The 27,345-nt window shown below is 37.0% G+C and overlaps 1 protein-coding gene across 2 annotated transcripts in view; it reads left to right on the top strand.

Annotated features, from left to right (window-relative positions):
• Positions 1 to 26,727, top strand: part of FMR1 (fragile X messenger ribonucleoprotein 1) — a 30,692-nt gene extending 3,965 nt beyond the window's left edge. Inside the window, exons 2-15 of one of the 2 annotated variants that reach the window (XM_083876221.1) lie at positions 4,335 to 4,387; positions 5,210 to 5,303; positions 6,329 to 6,400; positions 6,689 to 6,837; positions 7,849 to 7,942; positions 8,033 to 8,149; positions 11,587 to 11,757; positions 11,863 to 11,941; positions 13,217 to 13,326; positions 16,703 to 16,789; positions 17,680 to 17,875; positions 19,185 to 19,364; positions 21,260 to 21,342; positions 23,685 to 26,727. In XM_083876221.1, the coding sequence (XP_083732347.1) occupies positions 4,335 to 4,387; positions 5,210 to 5,303; positions 6,329 to 6,400; positions 6,689 to 6,837; positions 7,849 to 7,942; positions 8,033 to 8,149; positions 11,587 to 11,757; positions 11,863 to 11,941; positions 13,217 to 13,326; positions 16,703 to 16,789; positions 17,680 to 17,875; positions 19,185 to 19,364; positions 21,260 to 21,342; positions 23,685 to 23,846 (1,647 nt within the window). In that variant the 3' untranslated portion in view covers positions 23,847 to 26,727. The remainder of the gene's footprint in view (positions 1 to 4,334; positions 4,388 to 5,209; positions 5,304 to 6,328; positions 6,401 to 6,688; positions 6,838 to 7,848; positions 7,943 to 8,032; positions 8,150 to 11,586; positions 11,758 to 11,862; positions 11,942 to 13,216; positions 13,327 to 16,702; positions 16,790 to 17,679; positions 17,876 to 19,184; positions 19,365 to 21,259; positions 21,343 to 23,684) is intronic. The other variant, XM_083876222.1, reaches the window with a different exon arrangement.
• Positions 26,728 to 27,345: the final 618 nt, after the last annotated feature.

Raw genomic sequence — 27,345 nt, 5'->3', positions numbered from 1 at the left:
ATCCTCCTTTATTAAAATGGTTGACAATGCTCACATCTGATGTGAGCAGACTTTAAAAAAAGCAAAATTTCATGGCAGCTGAAGCCTTTTTTTTTTTACTTTGAAGTGTATGTCATTCCATTTAGCATAAAAACAAAAAAATATGCTGATGTTTCCAATAATTCTTATTTTTTAAACAAATATTTTTTTTAAATTTTAGACCATGTATTTAGCATATAACCATTCTTAGAATGTGAATGCTTGTGTTTGAGAAATGCCATGCCGTAAACTTTTTTACTTAATTATATCCGATGCATGGAGAGAAATGAAATGGTTTATGTGACTCAGAGTCAAATTTGGTGTAGAAAACTTACCACATTGGATTTTTTTTTCCACATTAGAGAAGAAGAATCAACCTTTACCATTATAAAATGTGCTTCTGTTCACAGGCAATTTTTTGTGTACTCTCTCTCTTGGTATTTCTGCTGTTAGCAATAGTGGTGTCCCAGCTGCTTCAGTCTTTCACTGTCCTGTTACCTCCTTTTGCCTCTGTCCAGTTTCACTTTGTTTTTAATCTTTGTTTTTTGTCTTTGTGTCCAGATTGATCAGAGCCACTGTTCTGTCCCTTCATGGGGGTGCATTTTAATCTCACATATCTACACCTCTATGCTTGAATTTCCATGCCTACTTAGTCTCTTTATCTAAAAAAGGCTGCTGAGTGATTATTGTATTTCTTGTGATACTTTGTGTGAGGTCAGAGCCTCTTCTCTGCCTTTACTGACACCTGGGGCTGGCCTGTCCCGTGTCTGTGAATTTGGATTATGGTGTTAAAGTCTTCATTTCTCTTCATTTACGTAATTTCACACGTATTACAAAAACAAGACTACCAGACAGTTCAGATAAGTATTAATTTTGGTTGTCCAAAGGCATTGCTGCTTAAATACTAGGGTTTTTTAAGGAAAACTTAGGAATGTTTCATATCTTTTCTGTTTGCACTTGAAAGTGCACAAATTGAAATATATAGTGCTGGAGAGTCTAGATAAATTTTTGTACTACAGATCTGTTTAAATATTTATATTGGGGGAAAATTCACATAATGCTGGGGTTCACATAAAGGTAAACTGATGTGATAAGTATCTGACATTTTTCTGTGTCACAAGTAACTGGAAAATGAGGAAAACCCCATTTCTCTGGATAGACAGGATTAGACAACCAAATATTAAGGACTGTATTAACAGTCATTAATATATTTTGCATGGTTGTTTTTAAGCATAGTAAATACCACAGAGAGGTGTGCAGAATGTTTCATACATTAAACACTTGAAATACATGAAATACACTTGAAATACATACATGAAATGCAAGTGCATGCTTGAAATTAGATATTTGGCAAGGCGTTGTTCACTTTGTAATTAATTAAAAACTTATTCCAGTGAACTTTTGTAATTTTGCAAGACCATAAATTAAAGACAAACCACAGTGTTATGACATCAGTGTTTTGGCCAGGCTGAGGTGAAAACCAGGTACTCATCTCTTTCTGTAGTTGACTCTTCTGAACTTGGTGTAAACTAAAGAAATGCAGGTTTGTCATTTTCCCTGACAGTGTCTGTGTTGATGCTCCCTGTGTTAGGTCAGCAGTTTAACTTGTGTTCCTGGTTCAGGTTCCCTCCAGTTTGTGGGTTGTGACCAAGGCAATGTGGAGGAGCTGTTTGAGGAGAGCTGGAGCAGGACAGTGCAGTTCATTCCTCTTCCTGCCAGCCATGTGTCTCAAGTTTTAGTCCTTCCAGATAACATCATTGCTAAACTGCTTGTAGGTCCATGCTAGTCTTAACTCTTGATTTATTTTTTGTTCCACATCCTGGTTTACTTATTAATGGTGGGTTTTAGCATTATTCTTTAGTGTATTGCTGTAGTCCCTAGGATTCTGCTCAAGGTGGGTTGGATGTTAGGAGCTCTCTTCCATCTGTCTCTGGATATGAGATGTAGTTTTGCTCTTTGCTGCTGTGCTTGTGAGTTTTTCTGCCATTTTCTGTCATTTTTTCAGGGTGCTGTTTAGAACACCTTTTCATCACCACAGAGGTGATGACTTTGCCCAAAGTATCTTTCATACAAGGAAAGTTGATTTTTTTGACATTTTATAAATATGAGAAAATTAAGTATCAACAGATTCTTTCTCAGGGCATGGGTCGTGTTACTCCTACCTGTTTTCCTGAAGGTATTAAGTGTTGCTGGTATCATTTCTGTTGAGTTTGCTTTGTAAAATAATCTCTGCTTTTACATACTCAAGTATTACTATTAATCCTTGTCCAGTCTGTGGCACAGAGAAGCCACACCTAATATCTGATAATGATCTTAGTGTTTTTCAGCTATTAAAGGCATCCATTTCAGCTCTATCTGTATGAGCAGGTGCTTCTAAGTTGCACCTTAAAACCATTGGAAGAAATGTGGGTGGAGCTTTAAAGGTGATCAGTGTAGTGTTGTGAAGTGAGTCAGGACTACCATTGTATGGTTTAAATGCATATCCAGTTCTGGAATCTTCTTAGAGAGTACACTGCAATATGAAACATAAGATAAATGTTCATTATCCATAATGATCAACTGAGAGCTCTGTTGCCTCTTTATGTAAATACCATTTCTGTACTGCTGGGAACATGATCTTGAGATGTGGTCTTAAGTCTTCTTTATACCATGTCATTGAAAAACATCAGCTGTGCTTGTAATCTCCTTTTGAAGGAATATGGAATTTTGAAATTCATAATTATGCAAATACATTTGGAGACTTTTTAAAGTCTCCTCGGCTTGCTGGCAATAATGAAGTCTTGTTGTTAAGAGTATTGAGAGGGGAGCAAGGTGCAAAATAATTTTTTGCTGTTGTCACTGTGGCTTTGTTTTGACTTCTATTTTGAGTGACATTGTTTATGTTTCAGTTATCAACTGGGATGGTTTCCTCCTTGTCCTGAATGAGTCTGAGTGATGACATTAAGTGTATGTAGCACTTAAATGTTCTATAGCCAGTTCCTGGAGCTCTGTATTAGTCCTCTTCTTTGGTACTAAGATACTGTTGCAACTCAGGAAATATTTTGGAATACTTTATAAAGCAAAAATAGCAAAAGAATTTTTAAAAAACCATTTAGGTTCCATGTAAGAGAGACTCTTCTTACCTTCTTGTGAGAGATAAGATCTCTTCTTGTCTTGGAAACCTGCAAGGGCAAGAATAATAAAATGTAGAATAATGAAATGTTCTGTACTTCATTAACTAATTCTTCTACAGAAGTGGTAGTTGCTCCTAAATTATTTTCAATTTACTGAGAATATTTTTATCTACTAAGGTGGATCTCCATTAGTAGAACAAACTTTTCTATTCTTTCTTGCTCGTGGACTTTTATCTGCCTGCCTTGCAATGATACTGTGTGTGGACTAGTATTAGTGGAATACTCAGCACTACAGCAGCTTGTTTCAGAAGTTCATAGAGATATTTTATAAAAATAAAGAAAAAACTCTACAATCTTTTCATCCTTGGTTAACCTGTGACCTCCATTGTTTCAGGCTAAGAAAAATATTTTCATTGGTAAATCCCAAAATGGTTTGAGTGCTGGTCTTGCTGTTTGTAGGTGGGGAATGAGGGTGGGGGGACATTTGGGGTTTAAGCTAAATCAAATTTTTTGATAAATCAAAATCAGTCAGTTGGGTGCATAAGGCAGGAGGAGCCTTCAGTGCTGAGTTCTAGTTCTGTCCCTGTGCTCTGTGGTGGCTTGGAGAGCACAACTGTGTCCATCCCCCAGGAAAAAAGGGAAGGAAGACCCCAGGGCATTTATCTAAAGTTTGTGCTCTACACACTTAGTGTGGTGAATTAAATATGGGGAAGATTCTGCTGAAATTGATGTAGATGAGTTTTGTTAGTGCAATGTTCAAATGTACTTTGAGGTAAAGAGAGAAGAGACAGGACTTGGAGGTTTTATGGGCTTTGGTTTTGTTTTTTGAGGAATACTGATGTTTAATTTCTCTGCCTGTCTATACATTAAATGTGATTATAAAATCAAATGTTTTAAACTCTTGAACTATCTTGTCATTTCTACTAACCTTTCCTGTTGCTTCTAAAAAGTAGAAATAATGTCTTCGTAGCTGAGGCATTCTGTTTGTGTATCGGAGCGCTGGCAGTCATGAACCCAAGGAGGTTATCAGCTTTCAGTATGTGTTTTATAGAAGTCTACTGCAAAATTAGAAAGACTGACTTTAAAACATACTTTTTTTGTGAGATTCATTAATATTTGTAAAAAGGAGGTGTTTTACAGGCTTAAAACTACTTTTGAAAGTGTCCATAAGCATACCCTAATTATACTTTGTTTCCTCCACAGGCATTTGTGAAGGATGTGCATGAAGATTCAATAACAGTTTCATTTGAAAACAAGTAAGTGTATTGCTGGTGTTGTACCTGTAAATGACAGAGTATCAACCTTGCATTTGATTGACCTAAATATGGCTCAGTGTAGAGTAATGTGTATTAGATACACTAAACATGCTGCTGGCATGTTTTAAAGTTACATTTAGTATCTACTATTTTGTGGCATTTCTGTATAAATGCTTTTAATGGTTTAAATAATTTCAAGTGCAAAACCATAGTAACATGGGTTTTACTGGGAAGATAATCATATTGTTACTGAATTTGCATTATGACAACCCATGTTTGAGTAAGTCAACAGTTGTACCATTTCTGACTCTCTCATGTGAATGTCTTGTCTTAGTTTTAGAAGATTATATTATTACAGAATTTCTTCCATAGAGAAGTGATGGATACCAATTTGCTGATCTAGAAACCAAATCTGTCCAGTCTCCATTAAAGAAACTGAAAATTAAAATTGTATTCAGACTGGATCAACTTTTCACACCTGTAGTGTGTCCTTCACTTCCTTCAAAATGTGTTATCAAATGTTTTTTAATCTGTGTTTCTAATGTTGGGGTTTAGAACCATACCTATAAATATTAGAAGAGGAACTTCTAGTAGAAGATTCAAAAGACTGCAGGTGACATCAGGGTTTCATTGAAGATGCTTAATGGTCATTATGGTGTGTTTTTTCTTATTATGTATACACTGGATCACATTACCTTTAATTCATATATGCACAAAAGCTCCACAGAATTTGAAACTGTACAATTAATGGATTCAAAATGTTTGATTTCTGTTTACAAAGAAAATGAAAATATTTAGACCATTCACTGTTTCTGTTTGTAGCTGGCAACCAGAGAGACAGATCCCATTCCATGATGTGAGGTTCCCACCACCTGCAGGCTACAATAAGGACATCAATGAGAGCGATGAAGTAGAGGTGTGTAAGCTCCATCGGCAGCTCTTGTCTTGGGAAGGGAGAGAAATGGCTGTGAAAAATGGCAGCCAAGCCACTGGAAGCTTTGCTTCCATCTTAGGTGATGTCACCTTTTCTGATTCCAAGTACTGAAGAAAGCACAGTGTCAGACACATCCCCAAAACCAGAGTTTGTCAGTAGTAAACCATGCAAAATCCATGTACCACAAAAGGCCATGTGAAATTCCATGTGCCGTGACCTCCATGCTGAGTGACAAATAGGCTGATTGACAAACATGATCAGTGTTGCATTGATTTCAGATCAGTCCTTTGTAGGACTGGATTAATTCAGAAACAGGTGATGAGCTATAGTTCTAAAGCTGTAAGGTAATAATGTCTCTATCACCAAAGCTTCAAGCTGAATCAGATAATTTGCATTATATGTGTGTATACATAAAAGCATAGAAATATATATATAAATATATATATAAATACTTGAATGTATATGCAAAGAGATTGACTTAAAAGCAGCATATTCCTAAAACCTCCTTATTTTATAAAATTGTATGCATTTATTTTTGTAATCAATTTAAAGAACTTTGGAGATTTGCATTTTGCTGGCATGCTCTGTAAGTTTTTAATTTGAACGATAAGAAAATGGCCAAACTTCTGTAATGTGGATGTGGCTGACAGCATATATGTGCTAAAGAAGTGTAAGTGTGTGACCTCTCTCTCACCCACTGGTGGGACCTCATCAGACCTCAACACAATTAGAAATACTGTTGATTACATATTAACAGATGTAAAAGTCTGAATTATCTCTCTTTTGACTGCATGCAAGACTGAAGCAGCACATGCCAGTAGATTGGGCACTGTATTATTTTTTATTATTTATCTGGACAGTCTTGCTGTTACATGCTTTCTGTGTTGTGCTCAGAGACTTTATGTGCCAGGATGTTTTGCTGGATTTTGTTCCTGTGGAGTTCCTGATCATATTAGTGTCAGCTTTTGTGATGTCTTTTAAGAATATAATGTATGTATTTTGTTCAGGTTTATTCCAGGGCAAATGAAAAAGAACCCTGCTGTTGGTGGTTGGCTAAAGTGAGAATGATAAAGGGTGAGGTAGGAGTATGCATATATACATATATATTTTATATTTACTTATACTTTTTTTTCTTTTCTGTTTATATATTGATGTGCACTGTGGTTTGAACTAATCTCTCTTCATTTTCTAAGAGTTTCTTGAGTAGGACAGTTGCAATTACCATTAACCTCAACCTGAGGTTAATGGTAACCTGAGAAGTCAAATTTGGCTTGTACAGTTAACAACAGTACCTTTTCCTTAATAGTGTAATGCTCACTCATGTCATAAAATATGTGGCTTGGATGATTTTATTATTTTTATATCAGTTCTACGTAATAGAATATGCAGCCTGCGATGCTACATACAACGAAATTGTCACAATTGAGCGTTTGAGATCTGTGAACCCCAATAAACCCGCAACAAAAGATACTTTTCATAAAATCAAACTGGCAGTTCCTGAAGATTTAAGGCAAATGTAAGTACAAGCGTTTCTTTATAACTTGTTTCAGAATGCGGGTAACTTCTTAAGGCTGAGACAAGAGGAATAAAATGCTTTTTTTTAGCACTTTAAATTAACTTTTTGAAATATAAGAATGTGAAAATGCAAATATTGATATGGTCATACTTCAAAAATAGAAAAGGTGATTTTTGAATTGCAGTTTAGTCCTGGAGAAAAAAAAACACTTTCTTTGAACTTTTAAGGTTTGTGTGTGGTACAGATTTAGATTTTTATTCTTAGAGCTGTTCAGTGATGTGCACAGGTTAATCTGAACCCATTCTTGATCAACTTTTATTATTTCATGATGGCTCTGGGCATAGTTAAACAATAATGAAACCTCCTAGAGTATGATCCCAAGCCAGCTGGCTTTCTCCTAGACCATGGACATGTTGTTCTCATGTAGATAAAACTCTAAAAGTCAGATTAATAGTGACTCCCCTTGTTTACCTTCAGGTCACTTTCTACTTTCCTTGAGATGCATGTTTATTGCCTCAGTGTGGAATGAGTTATAAATTCAGGTTAGACTAAAACTTCCTGCAGTCAGTGTTACAGCGTGCACAGGTTCCCTTGGTGCTGAGTGGCCACAGGGAACCTGGGGAAGCCAAGCACAGCATGAGATGAGCATCAGGTCATTAGAATGCTGCAGGGGTTACAATGAAATCACACATTTTAATGGTTCATGATGTGTTTGAAATCTTAAATTTGCTGATTATAGTGATTAGAGCTTTTTAATGTAGTTTTGTTTAACTGGTCGTGTCACAGATATACATACAGAAAATTTCTGAAATACTTCTAATCCTACTCATGTAAACAAATGAAAGAAAAATGAGTAATATAAATGATAACGGAATAAAATAACACCTGCTTTGAAAGGGAGAGCTTGGAAATCTTTATTTACATTCTTTGTATTAAGGAATTATACTTTTTGGCTGTTAATCATAAATGCAGTGGTGACTATATTTAACTTGGTTCCATTTTTATTCCTAGGTGTGCCAAAGAATCTGCACATAAGGACTTCAAAAAGGCAGTTGGAGCTTTTTCTGTAACATACGATTCTGAAAACCACCAGCTTATTATTTTAGTAAGTACAAAGGTTTTACTGTACAGTTGGCAGTGGTTTGTTACAAGAGTCCATGTGTAAAAAACACTGTTGTGTTTATTAATAATTCAGTCAATCAACGATGTGACCACAAAGAGGGCCAACATGCTGATTGATATGCACTTTCGGAGTCTTCGCACCAAGTTATCCCTGATTCTGAGAAATGAAGAAGCCAGCAAACAGCTGGAGGTATGTTGCTTGTTTTCCCTGAAGTAATTTGAGTGAAACAGATGATAGGAAAAAAAAATCCCCTCGTGCATTTCTTAGCTGGTAGGACTTGCATTGAGGCAAAAGTAATGATGTACTGATGATAATCTAAGTGGTAAAAAAAGGCAGATGGAAGTGTCATCCAGCAAAGATGTTTGCAGTTATAGGGCCTGTTCTTTGAAAGACTCGTTTTTATCAGCAGGATTTTGTGGGGGATTTAATACAGATACGTAGACACACATACCACATGTATTTCTTTCATATTTTGAAGCATAAAATAGTTAGCCATCATTGCACAAATAATGCCACATATTTGGTAGCTTTAAAAATAGATGGGAGTGAATGCATCACGATACTGATAGGACTAGTACTGGAGCAAAATAACACAGAGGAAATGAGATGGAAGGGGTGAAAACTGATGTTGGGTAGAACATATGAAGGGATAGGTTTGTCTATAGATAAAATGTTAGGAAATAATCTTACAGCAGATACAGCTTCTGATACTCCTGTGACTGGTGAGTGGGTGTTGACTGGCAAGAAGCTTGAGTCATACTTGTCCATGGGTAAAAGAAAAAAAAAAAAAAAAGGAAAGAAAAAGAGTAGGCTAGGAAATAAGGGGTTCTTTATACATCAGAATTATTAACATTTCTTCATGGTTTTTCTCCTATCTACAAATCAGAAAAAATAGCAGTATTTCTGAAACCTTTCTAGATTCACTGTCAAGAACCAGAGGTACCACTTTAAGTGCTGTAACTCAGTTTGACACAGGTTTGTACCAGCAGTTTTTCTCAGGGTGAGGTTTCATCCCCCTTCCCAGGGGTTACATCTCTTTGAAGTGGGATGTCATGTTCAGGCCTTGTGTATCCAGTGGGTATACTCACTGTTACAAGAAGTGCTCACTTCTGTTGTTCTCTCTTTAGTATCTTGATTCCTGGGTTTCAGAGCTGAAATCCAAGTTTGTTTGGGTTTTGGTTTTTCTCAAGATAAAGGATGACCAATTTTTCCTCACTGGTGTTCCTTACTGAGCATCCCACTGTAGCTCTTGAGTAATCATTCTTCTTTATCCTCCAGAACTGACAGTTGTGTGGGCAGTTTACCTCTTGAAGTGCAAAGTATTATTTTGGAGGTGGGAAGAACAACAGCCTCTTTAGAGCTAATTCCCTTTACATGCCCCCACAAATGCATGCACCAACAACTTTGTCATTGATTCCTTTCCCAAATTAATCTTGGATTCTTCCTGGCATTGTAACACTGAGTCTTTTTGCTGTTGTGAAAGTCTCAAACTTGATTTGGTCCTCACCAGAAAACCATTGTTGAGCTTCAGTTTCTACCTAAGCAGTACTTCAACAAAGATTGTGAGATAAATATACACAGTTAAAATCTGTGTGACAAAATTTGGATGATATTTTTCATTTTGACATTTGTGTTTCTTTTGTACTTAGAATAAATATAAAATCAGTTTCATCCAAAGTTGAAAGGAAGAGCTTTAGATAATAAAAATCACGAATACTGTTGTGACACTGCCATACCAACAGAATGCACGTGTCCATCTGCAGAAAAAATATTGAGTGAACACTTCGGGCTTTCCTGCATTGTTAATAGCAGCTCACTGTTTTCATCACATAAACCTTTGTATGTCTCATGGTCACTGAACTTCTAAATTCTGCCACTTCTTTTCTTCTAGCAGTTTTTTGGTTTTTGAATCATTAGCACTAGACCAGCTTCTTAGGGAGTTTTTTCCACTCCTCAAAACTCAATGGAGTTTTTTCCTTCCTGTTTGTTGTACATTGCTTTTTGCATATTATTTTCTTGACTTACATGGGTCTACTTCTCAAATATGGCTTCTAGAGCATCAGGTAAAATAACTGATTATTTTTTGTTTACATTCTTTCCCAGTTAGTGTGACTTAGCTGTTTTGGGTGTCCTTCACATGCTAAAAAGCCTGAATTTACAAATGTTTTGCATTCTTGTTTGTATTTTACTGTATCTAAGTAGAATTCAGCTATGGCTGCTGTGTAGGTATTAATACATTACTTGCATAAATGTTTCTTATTAATGTATAGGAGGGAAGTAGAATACAGAATTTCTGAGGTTTAAATAGAACACACTTTGTAATAATTTGCAGAAAAGCTAATGATGTTTGAGTGCAGAAACTGGTTTGACTGTCAGAGCCAAGGTCCTCAGTGATGATGTAGCTTCATCTTTTTTCATAGGTAGTTAACAACTGATCATTGTCTTGGTCATCCTGTTCTCGCCTCTTGTTTGGCTGTTTATAAATGATGTCAACTAGTAAATCAGCATTTGGATTGTTTGTTGAAATGTAGAAATGTGAGCAATTATAAATAACTTTTGCTTTCCAAGTTGTCTGTAATGTCACTACTGAAGGGCTTGACTGGACTCTGAGTATCTGAAGTATTTCATAACACCTGGATACTCACACCACTATCTACTGTAACCAGTTCTTTGAAACAGTGATTTAGCACAGGATATTTACCAACAGCTTTAAGCAGGAGCAGGTCAGAAAGCAGTACCACTTTAGCTGGAACAGTATAGGGCTTGTTGTGGGCAATTCCTTGATGTTTTCTCAACATCTGTAGGGTCTCATTTTGCTGACATTAAACCGCTAATTTGAAGTGTGCTTATGTATGTCATATTGACAGCAGTTACAGCTTTGATTGCAATGCAGGAACATGGACAGGATTATATATCTTGGCTTTTATCTTGTTTCTTCCTTGCAAAACACTCTTTCCTTGAAAGATTATCACAGTTGGAAATTCTTTATCTTCCCACAATCCATTAAACTATTGTTCCTTTCCCAGGTTCTGTTGTTGTCATGCTTGTGAATGCTTAGTCTGACCCTTCTGTCTTGGTTGATGTGTGATTCCTGGATGAAATTCTGAACATATTTGTTCTCTGAATTCAAACAGTTCTTCTGTTGTCGGGCATAGCATGGATTCTTCATTTTTTTTTCAAGTGCAGTGGATATCCACAGTTGCTCTGTTTTATATATAATTTTGTCAGTGGCTGAGTTATTAGTCTCATCCACCTGTTGAAATCGGTGCAGGTTTTTTTTTCCTCAGAGATCATAAGGTTTGCTTTAATAATCAGCACAGTTACTATTTTACTACCTCATGAGTTCTGTCTTACCTAGTAACACCTGATAGCTGCAGCTATTAAAGGGTGGTTCAGAGTAGAGGTATCAGCACAGCTAGAGGCCAGCCTTATGTTAATATTTAAAAGATTTCTGAAGGAGACCCCTTGGTAGTTTTGAAGTTAAAATAAGTGTAGAAAAGGAATTGATTAAATAAAAGGTAGGCTAAGCACCTGATTGAAAAAATAGGCTTGAAATTTACGTTGATTTCTCCCTCCAGTGTACTGGAGAGACAATCAAAGTGAGCTGACATTAGATTTTGTTTCAGAGTTCTCGGCAACTCGCATCGCGGTTCCACGAACAGTTTGTAGTACGTGAAGACCTCATGGGTTTGGCCATTGGCACTCATGGTGCCAACATTCAGCAAGCCAGGAAAGTCCCTGGAGTGACTGCCATTGATCTTGATGAAGATACTTGTACATTCCATATTTATGGAGAGGTGAGTTCCCTTCTTTATCATTTCAGAAAATGCCTGAAAGAAACAAGCAAACAAAACAAGCCTTGGGGAAATGAATCTTGTTTCTTTCACCTCTTTCTATTGTAGGATCAAGATGCGGTGAAAAAGGCAAGAAGTTACCTTGAATTTGCTGAAGATGTCATACAAGTCCCAAGGAATTTAGTAGGTATGTCAGTTCTGGAGGCTGCCTCTGTGACAGTGAGGAAAAATGCCTTCTGAGAACTGCACTGAACTAGAAGCAGTGTGCTGGTGTTGAAATACAAGGCAGAATAATTTCTGGATTGAGCCAGAGTAAAAAATACTCTTTTTTACATTTATTAGTCAGGTGCTATTCTATTTGCCAGTAATATATGATGAAATAAAGTACTCAGAAGTAGTTTTTGACACTCAGAACAGCCTTTGTCATTGAGGAGGAACTTACTGGCCATTACTTCCCCCAAACATGTCCAGAGATTAGTTCAGCTGTACAAGAGATAAATCTGCAGTCTCATATTTTCATAATTTCTTTGATTTACATTTGTCTTTTTTTCTGTGTCCTTTTACAGTATGTTTTGAAACAGTACTGTGGGATGAACTAAGAGTTAGGTATCAGTGATGAAGAAAATCTAAAATACTTCCAATTGCCAAACACTAAAAAAGTCCTTAAGAACACATTCAGCCATTGTATATGTGGAGAAATATTTTAGTGAGCTTTTGATGCCACAACGCAAAAAAAAAAAAAAAGTGATTTCATTCAGCAGACAAGAAAAGAGCAGAGAAAATACTTTATGGTATAACACAGCCCGGAAAGCAAATGCTTTAATAGGTTTTCAGGGAGTGTATGAGAGCTGGTGTTGAAGCAGTGTGAAATTCTGCACTGGGACAAGTACTAAGAAATGTGGCAGCTCAGCTCTGGAATTGATTAAAAGCAGTTTTCTTTTCCTTATTCCCTCCTGGCTTTACTGGTGATACATGAAAATGATAGGCTACCATCATTATTTTAATTTGAAATCTTAAAGTCTGTTTCTCTTTAGAACTTAGCAATTACATTTTTTGGCAGGTTTTCGTTTCTGCTCTTAATTCTTGACCTGGATCCTTTAGAATATAACTTTGGCTGAACCCTGTGTTATGTCTGAAATAAGCTATGTTTAGTAATTTGCCTTTTAAAATTCCTAGTAATTTCCTTTAAAAATGCAGAAGACATTTTTAAATCTATACATATATATATATGTACACTTTTTTGTTTTTTTTTAATCTAAAGAAAATGCAAACAACTGCCTTTTTCTATTTAATTACATTTTTAAAAGTTCAAAAAAAAAAAACCAAAGGGAAAAATCTTTTGGCATTTTGTACAAGTTCTTGCACTGGTACTTAAATAGTTTTGTCTAATTAGAGTACAGCAATACTCTCAGGTTTGGAGGAAAACCATAAAGGTGGGATGTTCTGTATGTTCTTTCTGTAGGAAAAGTAATAGGAAAAAATGGAAAACTGATTCAAGAGATAGTGGACAAATCTGGCGTTGTAAGAGTGAGAATTGAAGCTGAAAATGATAAAAATATTCCACAAGAAGAGGTATGTTTTCAGTTAATACAAATTTTCTTTTTGTTAATTGGTTATATTCTACCCAATGATAAAATAAATTCTTCCTCGTATCTTTGTAGTGGTAAGATAAAGTGTTGATTAATGTGTATTTTCTGACAGATTCTGTCTTTTCCTATTAATGATGAGGGGCATTTTTACATAAATTTGGCTTCTCTATGTTGGAAAAATGCTTTGTCAAATTTATTGGTGGTGCACCCTCGTAGAGATTTCAGGTTGTTCCTCTTGGAAGCAACGACATTTCCCAGCATGTGCTAGGCCATAAATCCATATATGCGAAACTTCCTGGTTTCATTCATTGATCTGTTTTGAGTTTGATTTCTTAGGTTTTTACCTGGTTTAATTTTTCATTAGCAATTTGTTTGGTTGAAGTGAAAAACTTGTGCTTTATGTTAAACCTCTGTTTTTAAAAAATATTACCTGGGTTCACAAGAGCCTGTCAATTGTAAGCTAAAGAAAAAACAAGCATGAACATTGTGAAACTCCAGGTTTTCACAGCCTTGTAAAGGGCCTGAATGTAGCCTCAAACACTATAATTTGAAGCATTTCTGTGTGGAGCTGCACTGAGGGGCAAGTTTGCAGTATGAAAAAAAAAAAACCTTACAGCATGGAGGTTCTAACATCTTGATGCAAAAAGATTCCCTGCGATTTCAATGTGAAATGTGCTTGAAGAAAACTGAACTGCCTTTTGTTTACCTCGAAATCCAAATATGTACCAGCTAGAACCTTTCCTACTTTAAATAAGCTATGAAATAGGGTTTCTGGAATCCTTATGTTCTTGCTTGAGTATTTCCTCTTTATAAGACTTCCTGAAAATCCACAATCCAATTCCCATCTTTCTGTACAGAGTGGCTCAGCAATTAACTAAGGACTTTTTACTATTTTACTAGTTTTACGTCTGTCTGAAAAGGTAAATGGTCAATATTTAGACCTAAAGATTTCACTGGTCTGTCATATTCCATTTCTAAAGATAAATTCCTCTAGCATAAAATGGAATTAATTTAATAAGCAAGAGGGTGCTGCTGTTGCTGCAGGCTAGAGAATCACAGAAGGGTGAAAGAGAGCTCATGGCTGAAAGGAGTATGTCTGGCTTTTTGTTGTTTGTTTGTTTGTTTGTTTGTTTTTTTAATTCTGACTTGAAAAAGCTGATTTTCTTACATTTTTCTGTCCAAAATGCAACTTTTAAGGATTATCTTGAAAGGTCTTTTTTAACCTGTCAAGCTCTGCATTCATGCTTCTGTTTTACCTGTTAATGACATTTCTAACACTGGCATTGCTTGCACTGCTTCTTGTGTTAGTTGTGTCAGGCCAGGTGCAATACAGAAACCTGAGATCAGACAAAACAGATAAGAGTTAGTATTTGTAAATTCAATGAAGCTTTATTTCGACTGCAAAGTCCAAATACTCTTCCCATGTGTGAGTTTGGATATTGCAGCCCTTCTTGTAGTAGAACAGTACTTCAGTTAAATTTTAATACACCATTTAATTCTTTTTATGTGACTGAGATGCTAGAACACTGCCCATTAGTTTCAAATGCAGTTTTATACATCCCATAATTTTATAACAGGCTATCTTCAGGCTTTTCATATTTTCAAATGAGATAGGTACTGTTTGTTACAGTAATATCTGTTACTTTTATCTCTAAAAATATTACGAATGTGAGGTCTGCTCAGTATTCCCCAGTGCAGCCAAGTTGAACACAAGTTTTGCTTTGAAGACAAAAATAAGGCTCAATAAATAAGCACTTTGCTGCTTTTGTACAGCTGAAATTGCTTGACATGGTTACCAGCTCATATTCTTAAAAGCTGCCATTGTTATACCTTGAATCCACTGCCAAAAGCAACAGCAAGCATTTCCTTAAATGCCCTTTTAAATCATTTGTCTTGTCATTGTTTAATAATTGATACTGTGAGCTAGTTAATGCCAGTTTAGTAGAAATTTCACTGCTCTTTATCAGGTTGTATAAAATATTTATGAAACTTAAAATACCCCAGATAATAAAACATTTCAGTCAACAATGCCTGTGGCTAAAGAATTTCTAATGCTCATGAAAGTCAGTGTTAATGTTGAGGTTCCTTAGGACTAGAGGACTGTGTGTACATTATTTTTCCTGGTTGCTTAATGTAGATGTGTAAGGTCTAATGTAAGATTTTTGTCTTTAAAAGAAAGGGAGGGGGGGAAAAAAAACAAACACAGCCTTAAAAGTGGAGATACTTTTAAGTGGCACTCCTGGGCAACCTCAGCATGGTGTGCTTTTAATTTTTAAAACATTGATGTCTCAAATAATTTCACTTCTGCAGCAGGCCTTCCTTTGGAATGCAGTTCTATAAAGGGTGTATGTACAGTGACAGTTAAAGGCTTCTTTAGGGGTAATGATGAGGTAGCAAAACAATATTGGAGGTAATCAGTAGGTGCTCCAGGCTCTGCTCTGCAGTGGCTTGGGCTTCAGGTGAGTGTTGGAGATGCTCAGGTGAATGTCTGCAGTCTCCAGTGAAGCTTCTCCTGCCCAGGTGATGCTGCAGCTGCTGGAACAGTCAGGTTCCCTCCTTGGGCCTGTGCGGGCTGCACTCACACCCTGAAATGCTGTATGGACCTGTCTTAGTGTCAGAAGGTTTGGTGTGGAAATTGTTCTTGTATTGCTGAGGTTTACTTTGTTTTCCACACTCAGTGACACCCTTTTAGATAGATTATTTTTTCACCTGCTTTGGCTGCCTTAGTTAATCTTTGGGTGTTTAGTCTCCTAATGTCATAATTTGAGACTTCAGAATTTCCAGATTTATATTTCTCACATTTTTATATTTTCCTGCTTAACATGCTTGAAGGGTAGAAGAACTCTTAAGTTAGAAATGATCACCTGAAGTAGTGACTCTTTCTTGGATATTTTTTGGCTTTTTTTTTTTTTTCTTTTTTACAACTGTGGATCTTCAAGAAGGATCAAGTTTTGTTTTGTGACAAAATGTTAATTTGATTTACTTTTTTAAAAGATGAAAGGTGTAGACCAAAAGCAGCTGGTGGGAGAGAATGGATGCAGTCAGCAAAGGTGGTATTATTTTGAAGGGAAGAAACATGAAGTGTTCTAGATTGACTCTTTTCCACTTGTTCAGAAAAACAAATATTGACATTGTGATGCAAATTATCTAAATCTGCTTATTTAAGAAAGCTCTTTGCATAAAGGGAATTAGACTACGTGGTGTAGTCAATATCAGAATTAAAATAGCTGTCATCTCACTTTTTCATTTTTGCTTATGCATGGTGTAAGAATTGTTTTCAATTTTACAGTAATAAGTTTGGTTCTCTTCACAATTCAATGCCTAATCAATAACCAAAGCCTATTGTTACTGTATTTTAGGGCATGGTACCATTTGTGTTTGTAGGAACCAAGGATAGCATCACTAATGCAACTGTTCTTCTGGATTATCATCTTAATTATTTAAAGGTGAGTATAATGATGCTGTTTTACCCCTGATTTCTTTCTATCAGTACTTAGGATGGTAACACTGCATGCTTTTATGTTTCCTCCCGTTCCTCATACTGTTCATTGTCTTTACATAGAGTTTAACAGCAGAGTGCCTCTTTATGAAACAATACAGTTACATCAGAACTGTTTAATGACTTTGGTATTTGTTACATGTAGCAGTGTAAAGAGCTTGGGCCCCTGTCTGAGTGCTTTTTCTTGATACTTCTTAAACAAACCTGAACTTGTCAACAGTGCCCCAGGAAGAATCGTGTTGGTAGCACATGGATTTGAACATTTGAGAGTCTTTCTGTTTCAAAGCTGGGTTGCTGTTTGGGTATTAAATAGATAATCAGTTGCAGTATTTCGGTGTTTTTTCTTTCTGAGGCCTGCATGTGTGCACGTCAGGGAAGACAGAGACGGTGCTGAAGGCAACCTTGTCCCTGACATATTGCAGCTGTGTTAATTACCAAAGAGTGGGAACAGCCTCACAGCTATGGGTGTGATAAAGAGGGAGTCAGCTGGTAGAGATCAGCTGGAGTCTGCTGGCTGTGCTGTGAGGAGGAAGGGACAGGAGGTTGTGTGAGGGACAGAAAGGGTCAGACACCATCCAAGGGACAGACAGGGTTAGGTGGCCATGCCAGGGACAGGAAGGAGCAGCCAGAACTGCAGAAGGAGGAGAGGAGGAGAGAGAGAGCCAGAGCTGCATGGAGCTGCCCATAGGAGGCTCCATAGAAAAGGTATGAGAGACTTGGAGATAACAAGGTGCTGATGTTTGGAGCCTTCTTCGGTGTCAGTGGTTCCTCCTCCATCACACATGCGGGTGGTTAAATGATGGTTGTACGTGACTACCGGGGCTTGTGTTTGCACAGGAAGTGGACCAGCTGCGTTTGGAAAGGTTGCAGATCGACGAGCAGCTGCGACAGATCGGAGCGACTTCGAGGCCCCCCCCGAACCGCACGGACAAGGACAAAGGGTACATGACGGACGACGGGCCGGGCCTGGGCCGCGGCAGCCGCCCCTACAGGAACCGCGGCCACAGCCGGCGCGGGCCGGGCTACGCTTCAGGTAGGGCCCCCAGGGACACCTGCACTGGTCACACTGCCCTCCTGGTCTCATGGGCACACTGCCCTCCTGGTCTTGTGACTGCTTGGAAAGACTGCACTAGTGTTGTTAAAAAGGCAGTCAGTATTGAGTGGTAATATTTGAAGATTATATCCTGTAAGAAAATCCTTTGGAGTGTAGTGTTTTCCTGTAATCTACACTGATTTCCATGCAGTTCCTGCTTCTGTCTTCTATATTATGGAGCATATTTAGTCATCTCCTAACTCCTTAGGGCAAGGGTTGTTATTTTATCTATATTTTGAACAATTCCTGACAATGAAGTCTCAGTTTTCATTTAAACCTATGTGAGTCTATCCTAATATAAATATTTATAGGTGAAAATACTGTGTAGTTCAATTTACAGAAAAGCTATTTTCTCCATATTAAATTGAACTTTTATGTTTTTACCAGAAGACTATAGTCACCAAAATAGTGTGTTACTCTTTGAAACCTTGGATAATTCATTAATGAATAGTTTGCCAGATTGCTCTGAAAAAGCACAATCTATTACTTCATTATCTGTAATGTAGGTCAGCTGGTGTTTGTCCTGACTGAAAAGCCTGTAATGTGAGCTTTATAAGAAAATCTTTGCTTACCTTCTGCATAATACAAAATTAATGTTTTTGTGGTGTTTACTATTTTTAGATGTTAACTCACCTTGCTAATAATATGGGTTATGGGAGGAAAAATGGGGAAAGAACCAGCTTTTGTCAGTGAAGGTGATCTGTTAATTGGAAAAAATTGCAATGGCCATTTATTTGATTTGATACATTTCTAGCATTTTGACTTTGTTCTCTGCTTTTGTAGTCTGTTACAGGCTGTTTCGTGATGGAATTTTTTTCTTTTCATAGATGAGTTGCAGTGGTGAGAGGAGACAGGACAGGTTATATTCAGAATTTTCAGCTGTAGAAATATGAAGGAGTCTAGTCTATTAAACTTAAGTTCTACTAGACTTTTATTACATTTTGTAGTATTTTCTGTTGATACACTGATAACACCAATTTTAAGCATGTGGCACACTTAATTATTTAGCCTTAAACACAACAACTAACTTTTATTAGTTTGTCTTGCATTTTGAAGAAGTAATATATATTATGCACCTTCCTGTGTTATGTATGTTACATAGTTTGGGAGGCAAAAACATCCCAAAACTGCCTATTAACAAAAAAATAAGAAGGAAAAAAAATCTAAATATCTACATTTTGCATTCTACTATAGCAATTTCATGCTAAGCTACACTGGCGTGTTTGGATTTTTTTCATCCTCTTGATAGGAACTAATTCTGAAGCATCAAATGCTTCTGAAACAGAGTCTGATCACAGAGACGAGCTGAGCGATTGGTCGGCGGCGCCGGCAGAGGAGGAGCGGGACAATTACCTGCGCCGGGGGGACGGGCGGCGGCGCGGCGGCAGCACCCGGGGCCAGGGCGGTCGGGGCCGTGGCGGATTCAAAGGTAAATGGGACTCCTTCAGTGCCACTGTATGATTCTGGAGTTTCTTTTGCGGTTCAGGTACTCTAAGAAGAGAGAAGTTTTGTATTTGTGGCGATTCAAGGGTTGGCTGATTCGTATTGGCTTAAAAGAAACTTCTGTGTCTGATTTGGCTGCGCAAAACCGAAAGCTTTGCTCTGTTTATGTTGTCCATCTGATGTTGGTAGATAAGATAACAGGACCCATTGTGGGCGCTATTTCGCACCCACACAGAGGACAGCAGGCAGCAGCAGGTCAAACATGGAAAGCTTTTTTATTTTTTGACTTTGTCAACTTATATACACTTTGTACCGAAGCTAAGGATTGGCTCAAGAAGGTTGTGACCTCGTGGACTTCATTGGGTCACTTTTACTATCAATCAAGTTCCTCCTCCCAGAGGAGAACTATGCAAACACATTGATAAATTCTAAAAATAGATATAGTTTACATGAAGCTGAGTGAGAATCGCGCTGTGAAGATTCAAAGACTCAAAAGCAAGAAAATTCAGGGCAACAGACCCATAATACAACTGAGTCTGAGTCCATCCAGCCTGCCAGCCAGAACCCCTGTGAGCTGTACATATCTAAGAGTTATAAAGCAAGCTTTCTTCTACCAGCTGCTGCTTTTCTTAGCTGCTCCAACTCCCCACCTGCTCGCCTCTCCTGTGTCGCTATAGGACACAAAAGCAATGATACACACACGGTCAAGTCGTCAGGCCAAAAAGAGAGAAGTTTATTTTTCTACTCGGGTTTATATAGATTTTGGACAATGACCATGGATTGGAGGATGATGCTGCCACCTCTCCAACCACACTGGTCAAACTAGAAGTCCATCAATTGTCTTTCCTCAATAGAGGAATGAAAAACAAGGAGAGTTACAATAACATCACTTTGTTTACATAAAAATCTCCACTACAAAAATGCAAACATCAGAAGGCTGAAAAAGATCAGGGCGACACTCCTGACTTTCCTTTGTCAGTCTTTAAATGGAGTATTTCATTTCAGATGTGTTGAACATTGAACAGAGGGGAATAATTCTTTTTGACCTGCTTTATGTTGGAGTTTTTCCTGTTGTTTGTTTTCCTGAAATGCCTCTTGGCATCTAGCCAAAAGGCATTTGGAGCCTGTTGTGGCATTTGGCCAGTTTGTGGCCTGTTCCATCACACATGGACATCAAGGAATCAAATTCTAGTTTGTCAGTAGATACAGAAAAATCTTTTAAAATCTGTATTACTCATTCCACTGTCCATATGCACATCTCGTTTTTTTCATGGACCAGGATAATATTGTAGTTTATGCGTTCAGTGGAAAAGATCAGGCAAAAGTAAAATGAGAGAACTTTAAAAAGTTAAATATATATACTCCAACATATGTTGTTTCATTATATTTGTTTACATATGATATTTTGTTATATTTATTTGTTCAAATACTTTTTTCTGCAGCTCTGCTTATTTCTTAGATTTTTTTTTTTCCAAAATATGGATGCTGCTTAATAAGATTGTTTTGGTAAGAGGGTAATGTATAATTTAGGAAGCTTATAAGCCATTGAAAAATGTGAGGGTATTAAACATTGCTGATTGTGTAGTTCTCTTCTGTGGTTAATCATTTTGAGAAGTGGTTTTTTTTTTCAGTTAGTAGCTAGGTTTTTTTTAAATTGTGGTGGTTTTTAACACTGCATTTGACGTTTTGTCTGCATTATCACCAGAGAACGTTTTCTTTAGTGATTCCTGGCCCATAGTTTAAGAACTGTTGTTAAATGTTAGCAATAATATTTATTCATGAGACAGAGAATTCTGAATCCCTTCCTGTGCTGGTGTAAAATTGAAGTGGCAGAAGATCGTGTCTTTGTTGAACAACTTAGTTGATTAATTCTTGTTGCAGGCAATGATGAACAGTCGCGAACAGACAACCGTCAGCGTAACTCGAGAGAGGCAAAAGGGAGGACAGCAGACGGGTCTCTTGAGGTAACTCATTCGGGAAGCCTGGACTGTTAAAACTGCCTCCTGTCAGACAGTAAGGTTGTGAGTGACACAGTAGCCTTGTGATTCCATGTTCTTTGACTCCCTAATCACATCTACAAAGGTAGTGTTACAAAATTATACAGATGCTCAGGACTCTAAATTTATCCAGCTGTGTAAAGATACAATTCTGTAATGCCCTTTAGCTCTGTCTGGTGAGTCCCAAGGATTTACTAACCAATTTGATTTCAGTCTCTGTTCTTATTAGTGCTTTGGTTTAGCTTTTATTTCTTGCTGTGTTGTGTGTTGTTGTCTATCTTCTGTGCACCTGAGGGAAGAAAGTCCTTAACTCTATATAAAAAGAATGTTTTGTAGCCAGAATCCTCAGAGAAAGAAAGATTAAACTTCAGAAATTACTTTCACTACTAAATGAAACATTTGCAATTGAAGGCTATTCAGTCTAGAAAGTAAGTTAAAAATGAACATCAACTTTTTCAAGTAACAGATTTGAAATATCTTGTAACCTTAAATATTTTTAAGCTTTTTATAAAGATATTTTTACACTTTTTTTCAAATATTTTATTTCATTAAGCTATCAAGCTGATACTTTGTGTACATATTTTAACTTTCTCCATGTGGAAGCTGTTCTTGCTTCAAATGGGAGTTTGCAAACCTACCATCTCTTACTGCATAGGATGAGTAAAGTTGGGAGGAAGAAACAAAGAGCAGCTACAAGCTGCTGCCTCAGCGTGGTGTTAGCAGGAGGACACAGACATGGCTCTTGGCTTGGTTTGTTCAGAAAGAGACAAAACAGAACAAGGGGCAAGATGCTTAGTTTTTGAAATGGGAGTGCTGAACTTAAAGGTGTAGTAATTGAATATGCATCTAAAATGCAAATAATTAACTTGGCAAAACAAAAAATAAATAATGGCCATGTGAGTTTTATAATTAATTAGTCATTACCTTACAAAGTTTGAAGTAGGGAGTGAGGAATTGCAGTGCTGGAAAAAAAAAAAAAACAATATAAGGCCCTTAAATCATGGGGGGTTTTAGCTGTTGCTCCAAGATTTGGATGCAGTGGCATGTTACAAGAAAATAAGTAAATGCTTTTTCAACATGTTGTTGAAAACTGGCTGATCAAGTTGTAAAAATCTTGTTATATATCAAGGAATAAGCATTTTTTTCCCCATACAAGCATAAAACTTTGCTTTCAACACACACTCTTGAAATTTTTTATGACCACTTAACAAGGCTGCAGTTTTTTGGGTGTATTAAATGGACCTTTTTTCTTCAGATTCAAAAAAGGTCTGAGTAGATTATTTGAGATTCAGAAAAGCTACCATGAAACGACACCATGTCTTTTGGGGGTGTTTTGCATACAAAGAGTAGAAAGCTGAATTATTAGAAGTTGAAATAATGTTTCAGAGATCTGTCTGATATTAATTCAACTTTTTTTGTGCTCAGACTGGAAAATTTTCTCTTAGTTTCCAAGGCCAGGTAGATGGGAGAGGATTTCTAGGGTTTTGGGTGTATTAAGTGGGGTTTTTTTCCTTCAGATTCAAAAAAAGTCTGAGGTTCAGGAAAGCTGCCATGAAATGACACTATGTCTTTTGGGGGCTTTTTGCATACAAAGACTAGGAAATCAAATTACTAGAAGTTGAAATAATGTTTCAGACTGGAAATTTTTCTCTTAGCTTCCAGGGCTAGGTGGATGGGAGAGGATTTTTTGGGTTTTGGGTGTATTAAGGGGATGTTTTTTCTTCAGATTCAAAAAAAAGTCTGAGTAGATTTTTTTGAGATTCAGAAAAGCTGCCATGAAACAACACTGTCTTTTAGGGGCTTTTTGCATACAAAGAATAGAAAGCTGAATTACTAGAAGTTGAAATAATGTTTCAGACTGGAAGTTTTTCTCTTAGCTTCCAAGGCCAGGTAGATGGGAGAGGATCTTTTGGTTTTCGGGTGTATTTAAGTGTATCTTTTTTCTTAATATTCAAAAAAAGTCTGAGTAGATTTTTTGGAGATTCAGGAAAGCTACCGTGAAACGACACCATGTCTTTGGTGGGCTTTTTGCATACAAAGAGTAGGAAATCAAATTACCAGAAGTTGAAATAATGTTTCAGACTGGAAATTTTTTTCTTAGCTTCCAAGGCCAGATAGATGGGAGAGGATTTTTTGGCTCACAGGTATGTGGCATTTTTGAACAAAAAAGAACCTAAAGCTGGATCCAATTAACAAAGCCATGAGGGGCTGGCACTGTTTGCTCCTCCCAAGGAGGACGGCCAAGGCACAAAACGCTCAGGGGTGGAGGAAAGGAGGAGAATGCTTTGTATAACTGTGAATTGTTCCAGATGAGAGTTGACTGCAGTAATGAGAGGAGTGTCCACACTAAAACCTTGCAGAATACCTCGAGCGAAGGCAGCCGGCTGCGCGCGGGCAAGGAGCGGAACCCCAAGAAGGAGAAGACGGAGAGCGCGGATGCCCAACAGCCACTGGTCAACGGAGTCCCCTAAACTGCATAACTCTGAAGTCACATTTCCTATACTGTTCCAGTAATTCCTATTCCATGTTAGAGAAAACTTGTTTAGGCCAAAGACAAAATAGTAGGCAAGACGGCGCAGGGCATGAAATGAACATATGTTCTCTGTTAGCCTTTTTTAACATCAACAGTATGCAGTTGTTTTCAGAATAAGAAGTTATTCAAATATTTGCATTAAAAAAAAATACCTGAAACTTCTGAAAATCGCTTCCAAGTACATATTGCAGTTCAAACGATGAAAGATTCTTTTTTTTGTTTGTTTTAAAAATACTGAGCTGTGCATTGGTAAACTTTCTGTTCAGTTGTACCATTTTAACACATCGGGTCAAATTCACTGCTCAATTTCAATTTTCAGAATAAATAGTGTTTGCAGTAATCAAATTGGCTTCTGTTTTCAATCTAACTTACCAGTTCTTCATGAAATGCTATGTCGTTTTATGTCCTGTGTCAGTTCACATTCTGGTCCACCTTTTTCAATATTTTGGTGGACCCTGAAATCTGTGTGATGTAACAATTGTCATTTTCATTAGCAAAAAAGTTGTATGATCTGTGCCTTTTTTATATCTTGGCAGGTAGGAATATTATATTTGGATGCAGAAATCAGGGAAGATGAGTTGGTAACACTAAATGTAAAATATATGTAGCAATCCTTGTCAGACGTTAGTACTTTATAGACAAGTGCATGCTTTCCATAATTTTTTCCTTACATAAACATTCAGTTAGGCAGTTATAAGAATAGGAAATTTATTTTGCACTGAAGATTTGGCAAATAGTGTTATTGAAAAAGGGGTGTAATTTTTTTCTTTGTAGGCAGTATGGAAGCTTTTTTTTTAAAAAAAGAAAACTGAAAAAAAAAATCTTTCCATTGTGGAAAACTAAAAAAACTCATTGTTACTGAGGGAACAAGTGTAACATGTTCACAAGCTAGTAATGTGTGCCTGCTGTTTGGCCAGATGACCAGCCTAAAGCATTGATGGTTTTCATCCTCCCAAAATTTTTGAATTGCTTATTTTAATTTGGGGGCTATTTCAGGAGAGGTAAGAAGAAAGTCGCCACATGTCATGCCCTGGCAAGTACAGATACAGTAGTTGAAAATATTGAAGGTAAAACGAAAGTTCTTCATATTTTGAGCTGCAAGGTCCTAATTCCCAGCCAATATGAAGGTGTCAGGATTTGATCCAAAGTACAGCTATACACCAGGGAAGGGTGGGAAGTGGTGGGAGGAGCTGTGCTTTCTTTCATTTCTGACCACATGTTGAACTTCCTGGGCACAACTGCATAAGGACCTTCATTTTAGTCCATTTTTGTTCAGATTACTCCAGAAGGAGAGCCACTGTTTATGTACAGAATTGTACAAACTTGACCTTGCCTCTGATGTATTTTGTGAGTTTTGTTTCTTTGCTTTCTTCATTCTTTTTTTTTCCTTGCATACAGGTGAGCATACTAAAACTGGCAACGAACTGCACATGATTTAACAAATATAAAAATGTCTTAAAAAGTATTGCCAAACATTAATGTTGATTTCTAGTTATTTATTTTGGGAATGTATAGTATTTGAAAACAGAAATTGGTACCTTGCACACATCATCTGTAAGCTGTTTGGTTTAAAATACTGTAGATAATTAACCAAGGTAGACTGACCTTGTAATGTAACTGCTCTTGGGCAATATTCTCTGTACATATTAGCTACAACAGATTGGATTTTATGTTGACATTTGTTTGGTTATAGTGCAATATATTTTGTATGCAAGCAGTTTCAATAAAGTTTGATCTTCCTCTGCTAACTGATGTTGATGCAATCCTTATGAATGATTGCTTTAAAAAAAATCTCAACTGACAGAAAGTAGAAAGTATTTCTTTGTTTAGACTTTAACTGTAGCCTTTGTTTTTATTTACACATTTTAGAAAAGTCTCAAATACTACCACATTTCAAAAACATGGCACAAAATGCTCAAGAAGACACAGTCTCCTCATGGAATGGTACAGGACCTGTTGAGTGGTCACACTTCATGCACTCATTTCTCACATCCAGTGGTTGAGTTCACTAAGGTGCTAACCCGAGTCAATGTGAAATCACCAAACCACATCTGGCTAATTGGCTGCATTCCATTTCCAAGTGGGTTTTGGGGCTATGACCTTTTCCAGTATTTGTGTACTTAACATATATCCCTTTCAGTTCATATTCCAGTGATTTTAAATGTTATTAAATTTCAACAAATTAACCTGTGAATCTAAATGTACACTTTTATTTTGAAAAGTCATGTTGTTACAAAACTTGAAAGTGCAACAAATGTCTGATGCTTGAGTTCAGGTCCGTCCTATTGGTAACTATTATAAAGTATGGTCTAATGAATTAAAATTATTTTTAAAATAAAGTTCTTTGAAAGAGTGAGAGGTATTTGTGAATCATGCCAAAGTCTAAATTCAGTAAGGTTAAGCTCAAAGCCTATGAATTAACAAATGCTTAAAAAAATAGAAAGTTTGTATTTCTGTTGTTTACTGAATGCATTTTTGTTAATGATGGTGGGGAGTTAAGATTTTCAAAGTTGTTATTAAAACTTTGTCAAGGAAAAAAAAATCTCTTTATTCAGCTTTTTTAAGGAGGTAAAAATCTATGAGCACTCATGAGTTCAAGAAGATACTAGGTTTAGTTTCATAAATACAGAAGTTATTTGAATCAATTACTGATGAGCTTTTTCAGCCCTTCTTTGTCCCTAATATCAAATATTGTGTAGCATGTCCAGGAAGGACACTGAGTGCTGTGAGTATGGGACTTAGTGTAGGCCCTGCTTGTTCCTATGAGCACTTACTGTGAAAGGCAGCTTATTCTCCTGAACTGCAAAACCCTTCAGTATTGAATATTAGAAGGAAAACTTTATCTTCAGTGAGTATTCCTCACTGGAATTCCTCATTTCAGGAGTCCTGCTGAACAGTCCTGCCAAGTTCTCTGCTAATGTGCAAGACAAGATGGGTGTCAAGGATTTTTATCCTGTGTAATGTTAAAGGTTTTGTCTATTTCCAGAAGCAGCAAGACTTTCAGTGGAATGCCTGTGTTAAGGGGTGGGGGAAATTGCTGGTTCTGGTGGCTACTTAAAAGCACTTTTTAAAAGTTTTTTTTTAATAAGCTTTGAGGCTGAGGTTGTTTCCACAGTAGTGTGTACTAAGCTTGTTCATCATTCACTTGAACTTGACAGATTTTCATCCTAAAAGATGCTTGTCAAAGATATCCATGAAAATTGGGGTGGCTGGGATATTTGCACTGTTAAAGGTATTAAGGCAGCTTAATACATGTTAGGAAAGGTGAGGTTAGACCTGAGCTTAGTGTTCTGAACAGATTCCACCTTGATCACAAGGCTCTCCTTGCCAGAGGTTCATTAGACTTAAGCACAGTGTGGGTTTCACATCATATTTTTATGCTGTGATTTACAGAAACAGCTCTTTACTCTTTGGCAGTGTGAGTCTCTGATGGAGGA

This window comes from Zosterops lateralis (assembly GCF_965231275.1).
Source record: "Zosterops lateralis genome assembly, chromosome: 21".
NCBI classification, from domain to species: domain Eukaryota; kingdom Metazoa; phylum Chordata; class Aves; order Passeriformes; family Zosteropidae; genus Zosterops; species Zosterops lateralis.
The sequence above is the reverse complement of the archived record's forward strand: the minus strand, read 5'-3'. Positions and strand labels throughout refer to the sequence as shown.